The sequence below is a fragment of the Dendrobates tinctorius genome, unplaced genomic scaffold (assembly GCF_039654945.1).
Source record: "Dendrobates tinctorius isolate UK_male_01 unplaced genomic scaffold, ASM3965494v1 ptg000010l, whole genome shotgun sequence".
Lineage (NCBI taxonomy): Eukaryota > Metazoa > Chordata > Amphibia > Anura > Dendrobatidae > Dendrobates > Dendrobates tinctorius.
The window spans coordinates 8,650,948-8,666,426 of NW_027361678.1; the positions used below are offsets into that span (position 1 = coordinate 8,650,948).

Sequence of the window (15,479 nt, forward strand, 5' to 3'; positions counted from 1 at the left end):
ACCCGGCCCAACATTAATCTGCTGGGAGAAACATATCTTCCATCCAGTAAAACACCCTTTACTGTACCACAGCACATACAATAACAACATGTTTCTATAAGGTGCACAGGGGTCACACGAAAGGAAAGGAGGGCGCAACTGAGGGGACTTGCCACCCCCTTACACCAGCTGTAAAGTTTGGTGGACTAGGGATAATGTTATGAGCTCGTTCTTCAGGTTCGGCCTCAGCTCCTCATTTCCATTGAAGGGAAATCTTAATGCTTCAGCATACAAGAGATCTTGGACAATTGTAGTTTCCAAATTTGTGGAAACAATTTGGGTAAGGCCTGTTTTTATTCAACATGACTGTGCCCAGTGCACAAGGGCACAAGGTCCATAAATATATGGTTGTGGAAGCACTCCACTGGCTGCACAGACCCCGGACGTCAACCCCATCCAACCGAGTTTACGAACTTCGCCCTCTCTTTCAATATCTGTGTCCTTCTGGATGAATAGGCAAAAATTCCCACAGACACCTCCAAAATCTGGTCAAAAAACCTTCATAAAAGTGAAGAATGGAGTTTTGGATTTTGTCTTTCGTGGTAAGACCATAGAAACACACACAATGGCTCCTTTCTGAATACCACTACTGGTGGGCATCATGGTAGATCATCTAACTTTTAACAGGATCCATCAGTGGCAAAATCGACGGGAAAACCAAATTGTTTATTTTGGAGTTTGGTAGATGATTCTTATTGCCCCCATTCCTCCTCTGGTATAATAATAATAATAATCTTTATTTATATAGCGCCAACATATTCCGCAGCGCTTTACAGTTTAACAGTTACAAACATAAGTCATAAGTAACAACGTTAACAATACAATAATTAAAGCAAAATAAGACGACCCTGCTTGTGAGAGCTTACAATCTACAATGAGGTGGGGGAGATACAGAGTACAGGTGTGTATTTACAATGGTGTATTTACAATGATGGTCCAGCCATCTTAAGGGAGTGAGGGATGGATGGAGATAGTGAATGGGCTACACATGCACACTTACACATAGAATGACTGTGATTAGTGAACGTGATAGGCCGCTCTGAACAAATGTGTTTTGAGGGAGCGCCTGAAACTATACAAATTGTGGATAGTCCTAATTTCTTGGCGTAGAGCATTCCAGAGGATTGGCGCAGCGCGGGACAAGTCTTGGAGTCGGGAGTGGGAGGTATGGATTAGTGCAGAGGTTAGTCGAAAGTCGTTTGCAGAGTGCAGCGGTCGGTTAGGCCAATAGACAGAAATTAGGGAGGAGATGTAGGGAGGTGCTGCACTGTGGAGAGCTTTGTGGGTGAGAACAAGTACTTTGAATTGGATCCTATAATTAATGAGCAGCCAACGTAAGGACTGGTGAAGAGCAGATGTGTCCGAGAGGGCATAGTCGAGTAACGGGGAGGCCAATTAATAGAGCGTTGCAGTAATCTAGGCGGGAGTGGATCAATGCTACAGTGAGGGTTTTTGTTGTTTCCATGGTGAGAAACGGGCGGATTCTTTAGGTGTAAGCGGCAAGAGTGGGCAAGAGATTGTATATGGGATGTGAAGGAGAGATGGGTGTCAAACTTAACACCCAGACAGCGCGCCTGCTGCTGGGGTGTTATTGTGGTGCCACCCAAGGAGAGGTAAATGTCCGATTTAGGGAAGTTAGTAGACGGCGGGAGCAGAAGTAGTTCAGTTTTGGAGAGGCTGAGTTTCATATAGAGAGCGGACATGATGTTGGAGACCGCGGACAGACAGTCAATGGCATTCTTTAGTACAGCGGGGGTAAGGTCGGGGAATGACATCTATAGTTGTGTGTCATCAGCATAAAGATGGTACTGAAAGCCAAATCTGCTGATAGTGTGTCCAATTGGGGCCGTGTAGAGAGAGAAGAGAAGGGGGCCAAGGACTGAGCCCTGAGGTACCCCGACAGCGAGAAGAAGAGGAGATGACGTGGAGCGAGAACAAAACACTGAAGGAGCGGTCAGAAAGATAGGAAGAGAACCAGGAGAGAGCGGTGCCCTTAATGCCTAGTGACTGGAGCCTAGAGAGTAGAATATGGTGGTCAACAGTGTCAAAAGCTGCAGATAGGTCAAGAAGAATGAGCAGGGAGTGGACACCATTATGTTTTGCTGTCAGAAGGTCATTGGTCCCTTTGAGTGCAGTTTCAGTCGAATGTAGGGGGAGGAAGCCGGACTGTGAAGGGTCTAGGAGGGAGTGAGTGGAGAGGTAATGGGTAAGGCGGGAGTAAACTAGGCGCTCCAAAAGTTTAGAGATGAAGGGGAGATTGAAGACTGGTTTGTAGTTGTTTGTGCAGGATGGGTCGAGAGCGGGTTTCTTTAGTAATGGAGTAACAATGGCGTATTTGAAGGAGGATGGGAAAATGCCCGAGGAGAGGGAGAGATTAAAGATTGCAGTTAGGTGAGTTGTGACGACTGGAGAGAGAGACTGGAGGAGATGTGAGGGAATGGGGTCGGTAGTGCATGTGGTTGGACAAGAAGAAGAGAGGAGTCTGGAGTCATCTGCTTCTGTGATGGGATCAAATGTGGAAAGTGAGCCAAGGGAGATGCAGGAAGGGATGGGAGTCACAGCACTTGGTGGTTGGGAGCAGATTTCCTGATGGATATTATCTATTTTTTCTGTAAAGTGGGAGGCCAGGTCATCTGCACAAATGTCTGTGATAGAGGCTTGTGCTTTTGGCCTGAGGAGGGAGTGAAAAGTGTCAAAAAGTTTCTTGCAGTTGTTGGCTAGTGAGGAGATCAGGGTGGTGAAGTAGGTCTGTTTGGCGAGGTGAAGGGCAGTGTTATAGGTTCTTAACATATAAATTTGAAGTGGATGAAGTCTTCTGGTGTGCGGGTCTTTCTCCACAGGCGTTCAGCACTCCTAGAGCATCACTGTAGAAGTTGAGTTTGCGATTTGAGTCAGTGCTGTTTTACTCTGTGCTTGGAGGTTCTGAGGATGAGGGGAGTTACTTGATCAAGAGTGCTTCTGAGAATGTCGTTGTAGTGATGAACAGCCAGATCAGGACAGGAAAAAGAGGAGATTGGGGACAGTGATGAGTGTAGGGAGTCTGAAAGTGTCCGAGGGTTACTGGCTTGTAGATTTCTGACTGTGTGGTAGGTAGGAGGGACCGGGGGTTGGCGAGGATTTGTGAGCGTGAAGGAGAGAATGTTGTGGTCAGAGAGTGGAAGCGGTGAGTTATTTAGGTGGGAGATTGAAGAGAGCTGGACTAAGACCAGATCTAGGGTGTTACCGTCCTTGTATGTCTCAGAGGTTGAAAGCTGCGAGAGGCCTAGAGAGGTGGTTAGTGATAGAAGCTGGGATGCAGATGTGGAAGTAGGTCTGTTAATGGGAATGTTGAAGTCTTCCAGGATAAGAGTTGATAGTTCTGAGGACATGAAGTGTGGCAGCCAGGCTGAAAAGTGGTCAAGGAAGTGGGTGGCTGAGCATGGGGGCCGGTATATGACCGCTACTCTGAGGGAGAGGGAATGGAAGAACCTGATGGTGTGGACCTCAAAAGAAGGGAATGAGAGTGATGGAACTGGGGGATGACCTGGAAAGTGGATAGTGAGGACAGGAATATGCCGACTTCTCCACCATGTCTGTTTGTGGGTCTCGGGGAATAAGAGAATTGTAAGCCACAATAGGAAATGGCAGCAGGAGAGACAGTGTCAGAATCCTGAATCCAGGTTTCAGTGAGGGCCAACAGATTAAGAGAGTTGTTCAGAAAGTAGTTGTGCAGGAAAGGAAGCTTGTTACATTCAGACCGTGGATTCCAGAGGGCACAATTAAAAGATGGAGATGAGGGAGTGCAAGTAATATTAATAATATTATTATGGTTTCGATATGAGGTAGGGGTTGAGATTGGGGGATGGTGGACCAGGGTTGGGGGAGATGTCACCTGAAATCAGTAGGAGTAGGAAGATAAAGAGCTAATAGTTGTAGGAATTGTAAGTAGTTTTTTCTGCGATGTGTTTGGGCAAGGGTCTGAGGTTTCTCAGGAAGGTGAGGAGTGCATGGGAGCTGTACATGGGAGAGGGAAGTATAGAGGGGCTGATGTGTATGAGTCGTGATGGAGGAGGGATAGGGCGGTGAATGTGGATGGCAAGGGAGCACAGGAGGATAGAAGTAAAGCACATGGATAAAGGGGAGAGCAAAGTGTTGAATACCTGATTCCTGCCCTGATTAACTGCCATGGATAACTGCTGTTTTGCTTGATGCTTAGCTTCTGTGATGCTTTGCTTATGGGATACTTGCGTGCTGCACCCCACACTGCATGCTTCCCCTTAGGAACTACTAAATATATAGGCCACACTACAGGGTCAGGAGAGAGGGATTGTGGGAGCTGGTTTGGGATAATTTGGCAGCTGGGGCCAGCACACCAAGGGGTGGTTAGATGATCAAAGGCATGAGACCAGGCTGCATCTATTTGCTATAGCACCTTCCACCTGATAAGATCTAGAGAGGCACCATCAGTATGTGCAATAAGCAAGTCTCACAAGAACATGAAGATCACCGTAAAGATGTCTCGATCCAAATTACCAAGTCCACAATGAATATTAGGACATGTCTCTGAGCTGATAACCAGGATCTCACTTGTCAGGTATTGCATTTCCCAGAGCTTCCATTAGAAATTGTTCTGGAACTGGGTGCCGTGTTCACCGTTATGCTGTCGTTTACTCGTCGGAGCAAGGACATATGTGCAGACTTATTACCTATGAGTCAGACCTGTGTCCCGGGAATCCATTTAACTTTAGCACAACCTTCCTATAGCTTTCCAAACAACTGCAACTCGCAAAAATGTATGCCGTCCCTAGAGCCCAGTCATATTGGTGCGCTCAATCACCCACACATCCACCACGTGTTATCATTTTCCTCCATTTATCTCACCTTTCTCCTGCTGGTTCCATCCATATTTTTTCCTCCCACACAACATACTGCTTTATATACCTTTTCTTTAACCCCATCATCCACTTTGCAGTTGCAAAGGGGCCAGTGTCAAAGGGTTTAGTGACGCCATATCCATCTCGGAGACAGATGATTTCGGGTAATTGCTGCTGTAAGCACATTTTTTTTCATTGTGCAGGACATAATGGATAATGAAGGCCTGGCCTACTTTTCTATTCTTTTCATTAAACATGATGTAAGCCTTTGCGCAGACAAGCTTGAATGCAGCCAGTGACTACAGGTAGCTGAGCGGGTAGCATTGTGTATGATAATATGACCATCTGGACAGTCATTTTTAACGACAATTTCCAATAATTTTTTGAAAAACTAAAAAGAATATCCTGTTTTTGCATACGTTTTAAAATTGCTGAAAAACTCCAGTCTTAATGGTTATAAGCTTCAATTACATCTCCTAGTGTCACCTAACTGCAGTCGCTTCTCGGCTGGAGAGTGTCAGGAACACCGCACTGCACTTGCTCACTGAGCCAGGGTGCGTGTCCTGAGTACAAAGACTGTGCACAAACATACCTGCGGAGCGAGCAGTAGTGGTGACAATGCATGCTCCAGGACCTGAATCACGTGACTGCTGGGGGCGTGGCCTAAGCTCCACAGAGCTAGGAGCTGCAGGGAAACTCCTAGAAGGGTAACTACAGGACAATGTTACCAAGGAGCATAGACAGAGACAGACACCAGATCAAGCCAGGTCAAAGCACGAGATAGCAGGACAGTACCAAAGGGCTTAGACAGAAAGAATAGTCAGGACGTAGCAATAGATCAGAAAACCAGAACAGGTATTAGACGGTACAATAGGGTTAAACTGTAATGGAGTAACGATAGCCAAGCCAGGAGGTCAGAACCAGAAAAGACAATGGTACCAAAAACGAGAGACGGAGTACAGAGTGAAGGAACAAGCCGGGTCATACACGGGAAGCAAACAAACAATGCAGAGTACACGCACACCAGGGGTCAGACACACCAGAATAGCAGTATAACTGACAGAGAATGCCAGTATGGAGTGAGCATAAATACCCCTCCCAGATCCAAAGAGAGGCAATGTTAACCCTGTCAGAACAGGACATTAACCATGTCCTAACCATGACACCGGCAATGTTAACCCTGTCAGAACAGGACATTAACCATGTCCTAACCATGACAGTACCCCCCCTCTTAATGGGGGGCCACCGGACCCCCAGGTTTCTCAGGGTACCTGGCATGAAAAGCCCGCACCAGTCGATCAGCGTGCACCGAACTGGCCGGAACCCACGATCGATCCTCAACGGAATATCCCTTCCAATGGATAAGGTACTGAAGTCTCCGGCGCACCCACCGCGAATCAATGATGCGCCCTACCTCGTACTCCAGTTGACCCTCTACCAACACTGGTGGAGCCACGGATGAGGGATCTTCTCTAACTGTCCCCACAGGTTTTAATAGGGACCTGTGGAAGACGTTAGAGATTTTGAAGGAGGTGGGCAACTGTAATCTGTATGCCACCGGGTTGATCACCTCTACAATCTTGTATGGGCCAATAAATTTGGGGCCCAACTTCATAGAGGGTATTTTAAGTTTGATGTTACGAGTGGACAACCAGACTTTTTCCCCCACTGTCAACGCAGGAACCACCCCCCTCCTCCTGTCTGCAAAATGTTTGAACTTCTTCTGGGCTTTGGAGATGTTCCCCTGTACCTCCTTCCAGAGGGTTTTTAATTGTTGTACCATCCCCTCGGCACCAGGGCAATCCGAATCCATACGGGAAAATTCCCCAAACTGTGGAACAGACCCATAATTGACCAGAAAGGGAGGCTTTCCGGTAGACTGATTAACCCGACAGTTGAATGCAAATTCTGCCATGGGTAATACCTCACACCACACCAGTCTTCCTGTTTGGAGGAGGCCAGGCATCTCAGAATCTGCTCCAATGACTGGTTGGTGCGTTCCGTTTGTCCGTTAGATTCCGGGTGATAGGCAGAGGAGAATGACAACGTGACCCCCAACTTCATACAAAGCGCTCTCCAAAACCTGGCCACAAATTGCACACCCCTGTCCGACACCACGTTCACAGGCACTCCATGCAGTCGAACAATGTGCTGTATAAACAAACGAGCCAAGGTTTCAGCAGATGGTAACGCAGGTAATGGCACAAAGTGGGCTTGCTTGGAAAATCTATCAACCACTACCCATACCACTGAGTTGCCCTTGGAAGGTGGAAGGTTAGTGATAGTCCATGGACAGGTGTGTCCATGGTTTATCCGGAATTGGCAAAGGCACCAATTCCCCGGCCGGCCGGACCTGAGAGCTTTTAGAGCGTGCGCACACCCCACAAGTATTCACAAACCTTTTTATATCAGTACCCATAGAGGGCCACCAAAAACCCCTAGCTACTGCCCCCCGGGTAGCTGCAATACCAGGGTGTGCACTTAACATAGTCATGAAATTCTTGAAGAAGTGTGGGACGGAATTGTTCGGGTACAAACAATTTACCTGGGGTTTATTCCTGGGGGCTTGTGCTTGTGCTTCCAGAATCTCTCTCTGTAACTCAGAGGAGATTTCGGCTACAACCACTCCCGGTTGAAGAATGGAGGAAGGAGGTTCTGGAAGGGACACAGAATCAAAACTTCGGGATAAGGCATCTGCCTTTACATTTTTAGACCCTGGTCGGAACGTGATGGTAAATTGAAATCGAGAAAAAAAAAAGTGCCCACCGAGCCTGTCTGGGGGTCAATCTCTTAGCAGACTCGATATAGGCCAGGTTTTTATGATCAGTGACGACCGTAATGGGATGAGCGGCCCCCTCCAAAAAATGTCTCCATTCTTCAAAGGCCAATTTAACTGCTAACAGTTCCCTGTTACCGACATCATAGTTTCTCTCGGCCGACGAGAACTTCTTAGAGAAAAAGGCACAGGGTTTGAGGTTAGTCAGGGTAGAGGGGCCCTGTGACAATACTGCCCCCACCCCCACCTCCGAAGCGTCGACCTCGACGATAAAAGGTCTTGACGAGTCGGGTTGTACCAACACAGGGGCTGTAGTAAAACACTTCTTTAATGCCAGGAAGGAATTTTTTGCGGCCACAGACCAAATTTTTACATCTGCCCCTTTAAGAGTGAGGTCCGTCAAGGGTTTTACCACCTGCGAGAACCCTTTAATGAACTTCCTATAATAATTAGCGAAGCCCAGAAATCGCTGCAACCCCTTCAGGTCATGAGGCTGCACCCAATCTGTAATGGCCTGAACCTTCCCTGGATCCATGCGGAATCCCTCCCCGGATACAATTACACCCAGAAAAGACAGTTCTTGCATAAAAAATGAGCACTTCTCCAGCTTAGCATACAAATGGTTCTCCCGGAGTCTCATAAGCACCGTACGCAGATGATGCAAGTGTGACTGACTGTCCTCAGAGTAAATCAAGATGTCATCCAGGTAAATGACTACATAACGCCCAATCAAGTCAGAAAAAACAACATTAATAAAGTTCTGAAAAACCGCAGGAGCATTAGTGAGGCCGAAGGGCATAACCAGGTTTTCAAACAGCCCCTCAGTTGTCAGGAACGCTGTTTTCCATTCGTCCCCCTCCCGGATCCTTTTAAGGTTATAAGCCCCTCGTAGATCGAGCTTAGAAAACCATTTGGCCCCCGTGAGTTGATTGCATAGATCAGGAATCAACGGGAGAGGGTACATGTTCTTAACAGTAATTTTGTTCAGTTCTCGAAAGCCGAGGCACGGTCGCAACCCACCATCTTTTTTCTTTACAAAGAAAAACCCTGTTGCCACGGGTGAGACCGAGGGCCAAATATGCCCCTTGTGAAGGCTTTCTTTAATGTACTCTTTCATAGCTTGGCGCTCAGGCCCGGACAAATTAAGCAAACGAGCCTTGGGTAATTTGGCTCCAGGTACTAAATCGATAGCACAATCATATGGTCTATGTGGTGGGAGCGCCTCGGCCTCGCTTTCGGAAAACACATCTTTAAGGTCTCTCAGGTACTCCGGAATACCCTCCAGACCGACAGATGACACAGATACAGATTTTATCGGATTGACAAAAGGAACCGGGTTACAACACAGACCATTATCATTACATCCCCAACGGGTGATCTCCCCTTTCATCCAATCAATAAGAGGAATGTGGCGTTGCAACCAGGGCATTCCCAATACCAGTCCTGCAGGCAGATTATTCATAACGAAACAACTTAAATTTTCCACATGAGTGAAACCCACTTTCATAGAAAAAACTTCAGACATAAAACAAATTCCATCCCGGGTAAGAGGGGATGAATCCACAGCCACAATTTTAACAGGGTCTTTTAACCTGACTGTCCCTATCTTATTAAGAGTCACAACTTGAGCATCAATCAGATTAATGGAGGAACCACAGTCAACAAAGGCGGTGGTCATAACAGGACCGCCAGCAATTTCCAATTCAAGCTGGAGGACCATTTTTATACGTGAGAAAAAATGTACCTGGGAGTCTGGACAACCTCCTCGATTGTTGCCCAGACTCAGTCGTTTCTCTGAAGGTTTCTCTGAAGAAGGGCAGGAGGGACAATTCCTTTTCCAATGTCCAGAGGCTCCACAGTAAAAACATAGTAGGTTGTCTCTGCGGTGCCTTCTCTCTTTCTCCTTAACCGAGACTGACCCAACGTTCATGGGCTTAGATACGGGTGAAGTGTCACACAATTTGGGGTACAAGGGAGACTCTTGTTGCATCATTCCTCTAGCACGGAGTCTCCGGTCCATACGGACCGCCTGCATCATGGCGTCCTCCAGGGTATCAGGAGGTGAATGTAATGCCAGAGCGTCCTGCAGATGGTCAGAAAGGCCCCTGCGAAACAACCCCCTCAGGGCGGCGTCATTCCAGGATACTTCGGCGGTCCAATGTCTAAACTCTGAGCAGAACCATTCAGCAGAGTGTCTCCCCTGTGTCACACTCATCACCATATCCTCTGCCAGACGCACTCTATCAGGCTCGTCATAAATGTGCCCCAGAGCCTCAAAGAACAAGTTCACTGACATACGTTCAGGAGCAGAGGAAGACAGAGAGAAAGCCCATGCTTGCGGAGCCCCCCGAAGTAGGGAAATAATGACCCCCACCCTCTGGAACTCATCCCCGGAGGAGCGGGGCCTTAGAGAAAAAAAAAAGCTTGCATCCTTCTCTGAAAGACCTGAACTCCTTTTTATCCCCTGAGAAGGGATCGGGCAATTTGACTGGAGATTCGGGGGACGCTAATGACACATCCCTACCCCCAGAACTAGAAGCCCCTGCATCGACAGCCCCCTGCACAGTAATCACCAACTGTTGCTGGGTATGGGCCATCGTGCGCTGTTCCACATTGAGTTTATGGAACATTTGGGTCAGGTGCTTGACCTGATCAGCCAAGGCTTGTATGGGATCCATGAGGATAACACACACTTTTTTTTTTTTTTTTTTTCCTTCAGAGGAAAAAAAAACTGAAACGGTCAGTTATAATGTCATGAGCACCGCACTGCACTTGCTCACTGAGCCAGGGTGCGTGTCCTGAGTACAAAGACTGTGCACAAAGATACCTGCGGAGCGAGCAGCAGTGGTGACAATTCATGCTCCAGGACCTGAATCACGTGACTGCTGGGGGCGTGGCCTAAGCTCCACAGAGCTAGGAGCTGCAGGGAAACTCCTAGAAGGGTAACTACAGGACAATGTTACCAAGGAGCATAGACAGAGACAGACACCAGATCAAGCCGGGTCAAAGCACGAGATAGCAGGACGGTACCAAAGGGCTTAGACAGAAAGAATAGTCAGGACGTAGCAATAGATCAGAAAACCAGAACAGGTATTAGACGGTACAATAGGGTTAAACTGTAACGGAGTAACGATAGCCAAGCCAGGAGGTCAGAACCAGAAAAGACAATGGTACCAAAAATGAGAGACGGAGTACAGAGTGAAGGAACAAGCCGGGTCATACATGGGAAGCAAACAAACAATGCAGAGTACACGCACACCAGAATAGCAGTATAAGGCTGGTTTCACATTAGCGCTTTTTAAGCGCACGCACGGCCGGGGGTAGCTCCGCCCCCGAGCCGGCTCTCTGCCCGGCGTGCCCGCCCCTTGCTTGTAGCGCCGCCTCCTAGCGCACAGCGGCGCCTGCGATCGGCGCACCCCATCTTTAGCATAGGGTGCGCAGGTCGTGCGCAGGCCGTGCGCTAGTTGCGCTTTGACCTGCGCTGCGCACTTTTGGCGGTGCGCCGTGCGCGCCAAAATCCAAAAAGTTTGATTTTGGCGCGCACGGCGCACCGTCAAAAGTGCGCAGCGCAGGTCAAAGCGCAACTAGCGCACGGCCTGCGCACGATCTGCGCACCCTATGCTAAAGATAGGGTGCGCGGATCGCAGGCGCCGCTGTGCGCTAGGAGGCGGCGCTACAAGCAAGGGGCGGGCACGCCGGGCAGAGAGCCGGCTCGGGGGCGGAGCTACCCCCGGCCGTGCGTGCGCTTAAAAAGCGCTAATGTGAAACCAGCCTTACTGACAGAGAATGCCAGTATGGAGTGAGCATAAATACCCCTCCCAGATCCAAAGAGAGGCCGGCAATGTTAACCCTGTCAGAACAGGACATTAACCATGTCCTAACCATGGCACCGGCAATGTTAACCCTGTCAGAACAGGACATTAACCATGTCCTAACCATGACAGAGAGTTTACCAATGAATATGGAAAGAGCAGCAGCATGGAAAGCTTTATGACCTTTATCTGACCTCACTTTTAATGTTGGGAATAACCCTTTATCACTGACCCCCCCCCCCCAATCCCCAAAATGGGGCTCTGAAATTCCCCACCGGAATGGTGTGGTGGCTGCATATGCACACCATTACTCCATTCATTCTGTATGGGACAGCTGGAGATGGCCAAGTGCAGCATATGCGTGCCCACCGCTCCATTCTTGTAGGGCATTTCAGAGCCTGATTCTGTGGGTCGGGGGGATCCATAATAAATGGTCATTCTGAACATTAAAAATTATCACCGACCGCACCAGATTGTGAACAATGGGGTCTGATATTTATTATTTTTTTCCTAGGCGTCCCGTATTTCACCATGGAGCCAAAGGACATGGCTGTGCTAAGAAATGCCTCTTTTAACATTTCTTGTGCAGCAGTAGGACCACCAGAGCCTCTGACTATAATATGGTGGATGGGCGATTCCCCAGTTAAAAGAAAGCCCGAGGGCTCTCCATCTGTCCTATCAGTGCCAGGTAAGTCCCTCAACTTGTACAGGACGTTTTTTTGACCTATGTAGTATCCATTACCCTCCTTAACTTATAAATCCCAGAATTTGCCTCTTAAATATACATTTGAAATGATCAAACTTTTGTCTTCCCGAATCAAAAACCTCTGTGTAGACCTAGCATTAAGTGAGTTCATAAGCTTACTGCATGTAGAGTATAGATTAAAATGTAATTGTAGTTTGTCACAAATTTTGCATAAATCAATATTACAGTCTAAAATAAGAAACTTTGTAATTTATCTTATCGGAAAAATTGTCTCACTTCTTCACTTATCAGACACTTCTTCCCCTCCCCCCACCTTCTGAACTTGTCTTTCATCTGAAAAAAAACCCAGTTCAAGTCCATTTTACTCAGATAAGATAGACTGCAGGCTTACTGCCCATATGCTATATTGAGAGAGAAATGGAGGAGTGAGGAGCAGGGAGAGAAAACAAGCTGAGGAAGAAGTAGAAAGATTGTTCTGAGCTTTCTAACAAGCCATTGACCTCACCCCAGAGCTAGTTCACATCCAGACACCTCAGTTTTGTATAATTTACTTGATGCTTCTTCAGGTTTTTTTCTATATGCAAACAAGGATAAAGAGCTGGAATCCCTCTCTGTGTGATGTACTGTGTATGGCACAGATCACAACAGCTTGTTTCCTCCTACCAGCTCAGAGTGGATTGAAGATGGAGCCTGCAGAGGCGAAAACTGGTGAAAATGCAGGATATAAGTGATATAATGGTCAGAACTACTGTTAATGCCTCATGTACACACAGGGCAACTTATTCAGTGTATGTTTCATACCTTCTCATTTATACAGTGATTTTAAAGGGGTCACACTGTGACAGCAGTCTTCTGAATTTAAATGCTTGACTCCATTGTCGGCCATGATTTAAGTGCAGGAGCGCCCTAACTTACCTGCCACACAGTGACTTTGTGACAAAGGCCTGGGACAACATCAAAATGGAAAAATATGTCGCTCAATTCCTTGCACCCTAAAACTTAATTACATGGCTACTTAATACTCGCGCGAGGAAATAAAAATATTTTTATACTACTGAAATACAAGTGTGAGGCGAAATTCATATCTACGTCTTCTGAATCATGACAGTGTATGGTGCTCACACTCTCAGGATTCCCCGGTATGGGCAGAAAGTGAGCGAGGGGTCTGCATGTGTGCAATTTGGATACCTGCAGTCTTGCACCGACTAGACTTATCCGGCTTCCCTCATTGTGTCGCATCGGCAATACAGGGAGTCATGACCATGTGTGCATTGCATACAGTCATGATTCAAAAGTCTGCAATCACATAGAGTGACGGCACACTTTTGTGTGAAGCCTAGACAATGCCCTTAAATCACCTCTCTTTCTTCTTGTTCCCCTCTTTTCCTTCTTGTTCCCCTCCAGTCTCTTTTCTGTACCCTTCTCTTTTCCTTCTTATTCCCCGTTTCTCTTTCCCTTTTCTGTTCTCTTTTCCTTCTTGTTCCCCCTTTCTCTTTCCTTTCCTGTTGTCTCTTTTCCCCCTTTCCCTTGATCTATTTCATTGTGTCCTCTCCCATCTCTTTCTTTATATTTATTATACCCTAATCTTCATTGATTCACATTGACACCTTAAAAAGATTGGGCCAAGATTTAGGCCAACAGTATAAACAGATATTTTACCCCACGTAGCGATTTTTAAGCGTTTTTGCCACGATTTTCGGCGCGAAAATGTTTAAAAATCGTGTACAGAACGCCCCCCATGCATTCCTATGGCATTCCGCACATGCTGTGCTAATGCTGCGCTTTTTTCCGCGGCGGAATCGCATCTCGGAAAAAATCGCAACATGGTCATTCTTTTGTGGGGAATCGCAAAGAATTGCCGCGATTCCGCACCCATAAGAATGCATGAGAATCGCTTACTTCCCGCATGTGGCTATGCCCACCATGCGGGAAGTTAAGCGTCTCATGTGCGGTTGGTACCCACGGTGTGGAGGAGAGGAGACTGTCCTCCAGGCCCTGGGTACCATACCCCTGTAAAAAAAAGAATAAAAAATCGGGGTATATTTACCTTCCGGTGTCCCACGCTGCATTCCCGGCCTAAGCGTTCCCAGTAATGCCTTGCGGCACGGTCCTGTGAGACGTAGTCTCGCGTGACTCTAGCTGTCTTGCGAGATCGCTATAGCAACGCGAGACCAAAGTCATCACTGGTCTTGCAAGGCATCGCTGGGAACGCTGAGGCCCGGGAATGCAGTGCGGGACGCCGGAAGGTAAATATATCCCGATTTTTTTTTTTTTAGTTTTTTATCATTTTTAACATTCTATCTTTTACTATTGATGCCGCATAGGCGGCCTCAATAGTAAAAACCTGGTCACACTTTTCAAACACTATGTTTGACGAGTGCGACCAACCTGTCAATCACTTTCCAAGTGATGCTTCAAATCGCTTGGAAAGTGCTTGAATATCGCACACGAAAATCGCGGCAAAATTGCGATCATAATCGCAGTAAAATCGCGCGGAAAAAAACGCGCGATTTCTGGGAAGGAGTCCGGTTTTTAGTGTCCGGAATAAAATGCTACGTGGGCACATAGCCTTAAAGGGGTTTTCCAGGCTTGGGGCTCTAGTCTGCAGTCACTCTTTGACTGCAGATTTGTGAATCCTTACAGCGTGCAAAATGCGTGCTGTCAGGATTCTTCGGCGGCGGGAGCAAGAGGTCATGTTACCACAAGTATGCAATTTACATACTTCTGGCCACATTCCAACTACACATTTGCAGCTTCACTCAGCTGTATTCAGTGAGGCTGCTCACGTCTAGTTGGTAAGTGACTGTATGTATGAAAATCGTGCAAGCCAGTCCTCAGCACCAGAGAATCCTGACTGTGCGCTGTGAGGAGTCACAAGTTTGCACTTGCATAGTCACTGCAGACTTGAACCCCAAACCTGGACAACCCCTTATAAGCTGCATTTATATAAAACCAGAGACCTTTAACTCTTGCATTGCTGTTATTGTTGATCTTTATTCCAGCTTGAAATACATGTATAGCTTTTCAGTTGTGCTTCATAATTTCATTCTCTGCGTGATACGTCTTTAAGCCCTTCATGCAGAGGAGATCAAGGCAGTTTATAATTATGGTCTTTGCAGCAATACCTTTGGGGAGAGCATTAAATAGGTAATTAAAAACTGTAATTGCAAAATGCTAATTTCTATTTTAGAACTGCGTCCACTAAGAACAGTATTAGATTACTTCAATCAGGCATCAGTTTAGCCAGTTAATTGTAAGACTAATATCTTCATGTTTATCATTCATTATAAAAT

The 15,479-nt window shown here is 47.0% G+C and overlaps 1 protein-coding gene across 1 annotated transcript in view; it reads left to right on the forward strand.

The window, feature by feature from the left end:
* Window positions 1–15,479, forward strand: part of TYRO3 (TYRO3 protein tyrosine kinase) — a 239,960-nt gene that overhangs the window by 68,228 nt on the left and 156,253 nt on the right. Inside the window, exon 4 of the mRNA XM_073586473.1 lies at window positions 11,995–12,168. Coding sequence (XP_073442574.1) covers window positions 11,995–12,168 — 174 coding nt within the window. The remainder of the gene's footprint in view (window positions 1–11,994; window positions 12,169–15,479) is intronic.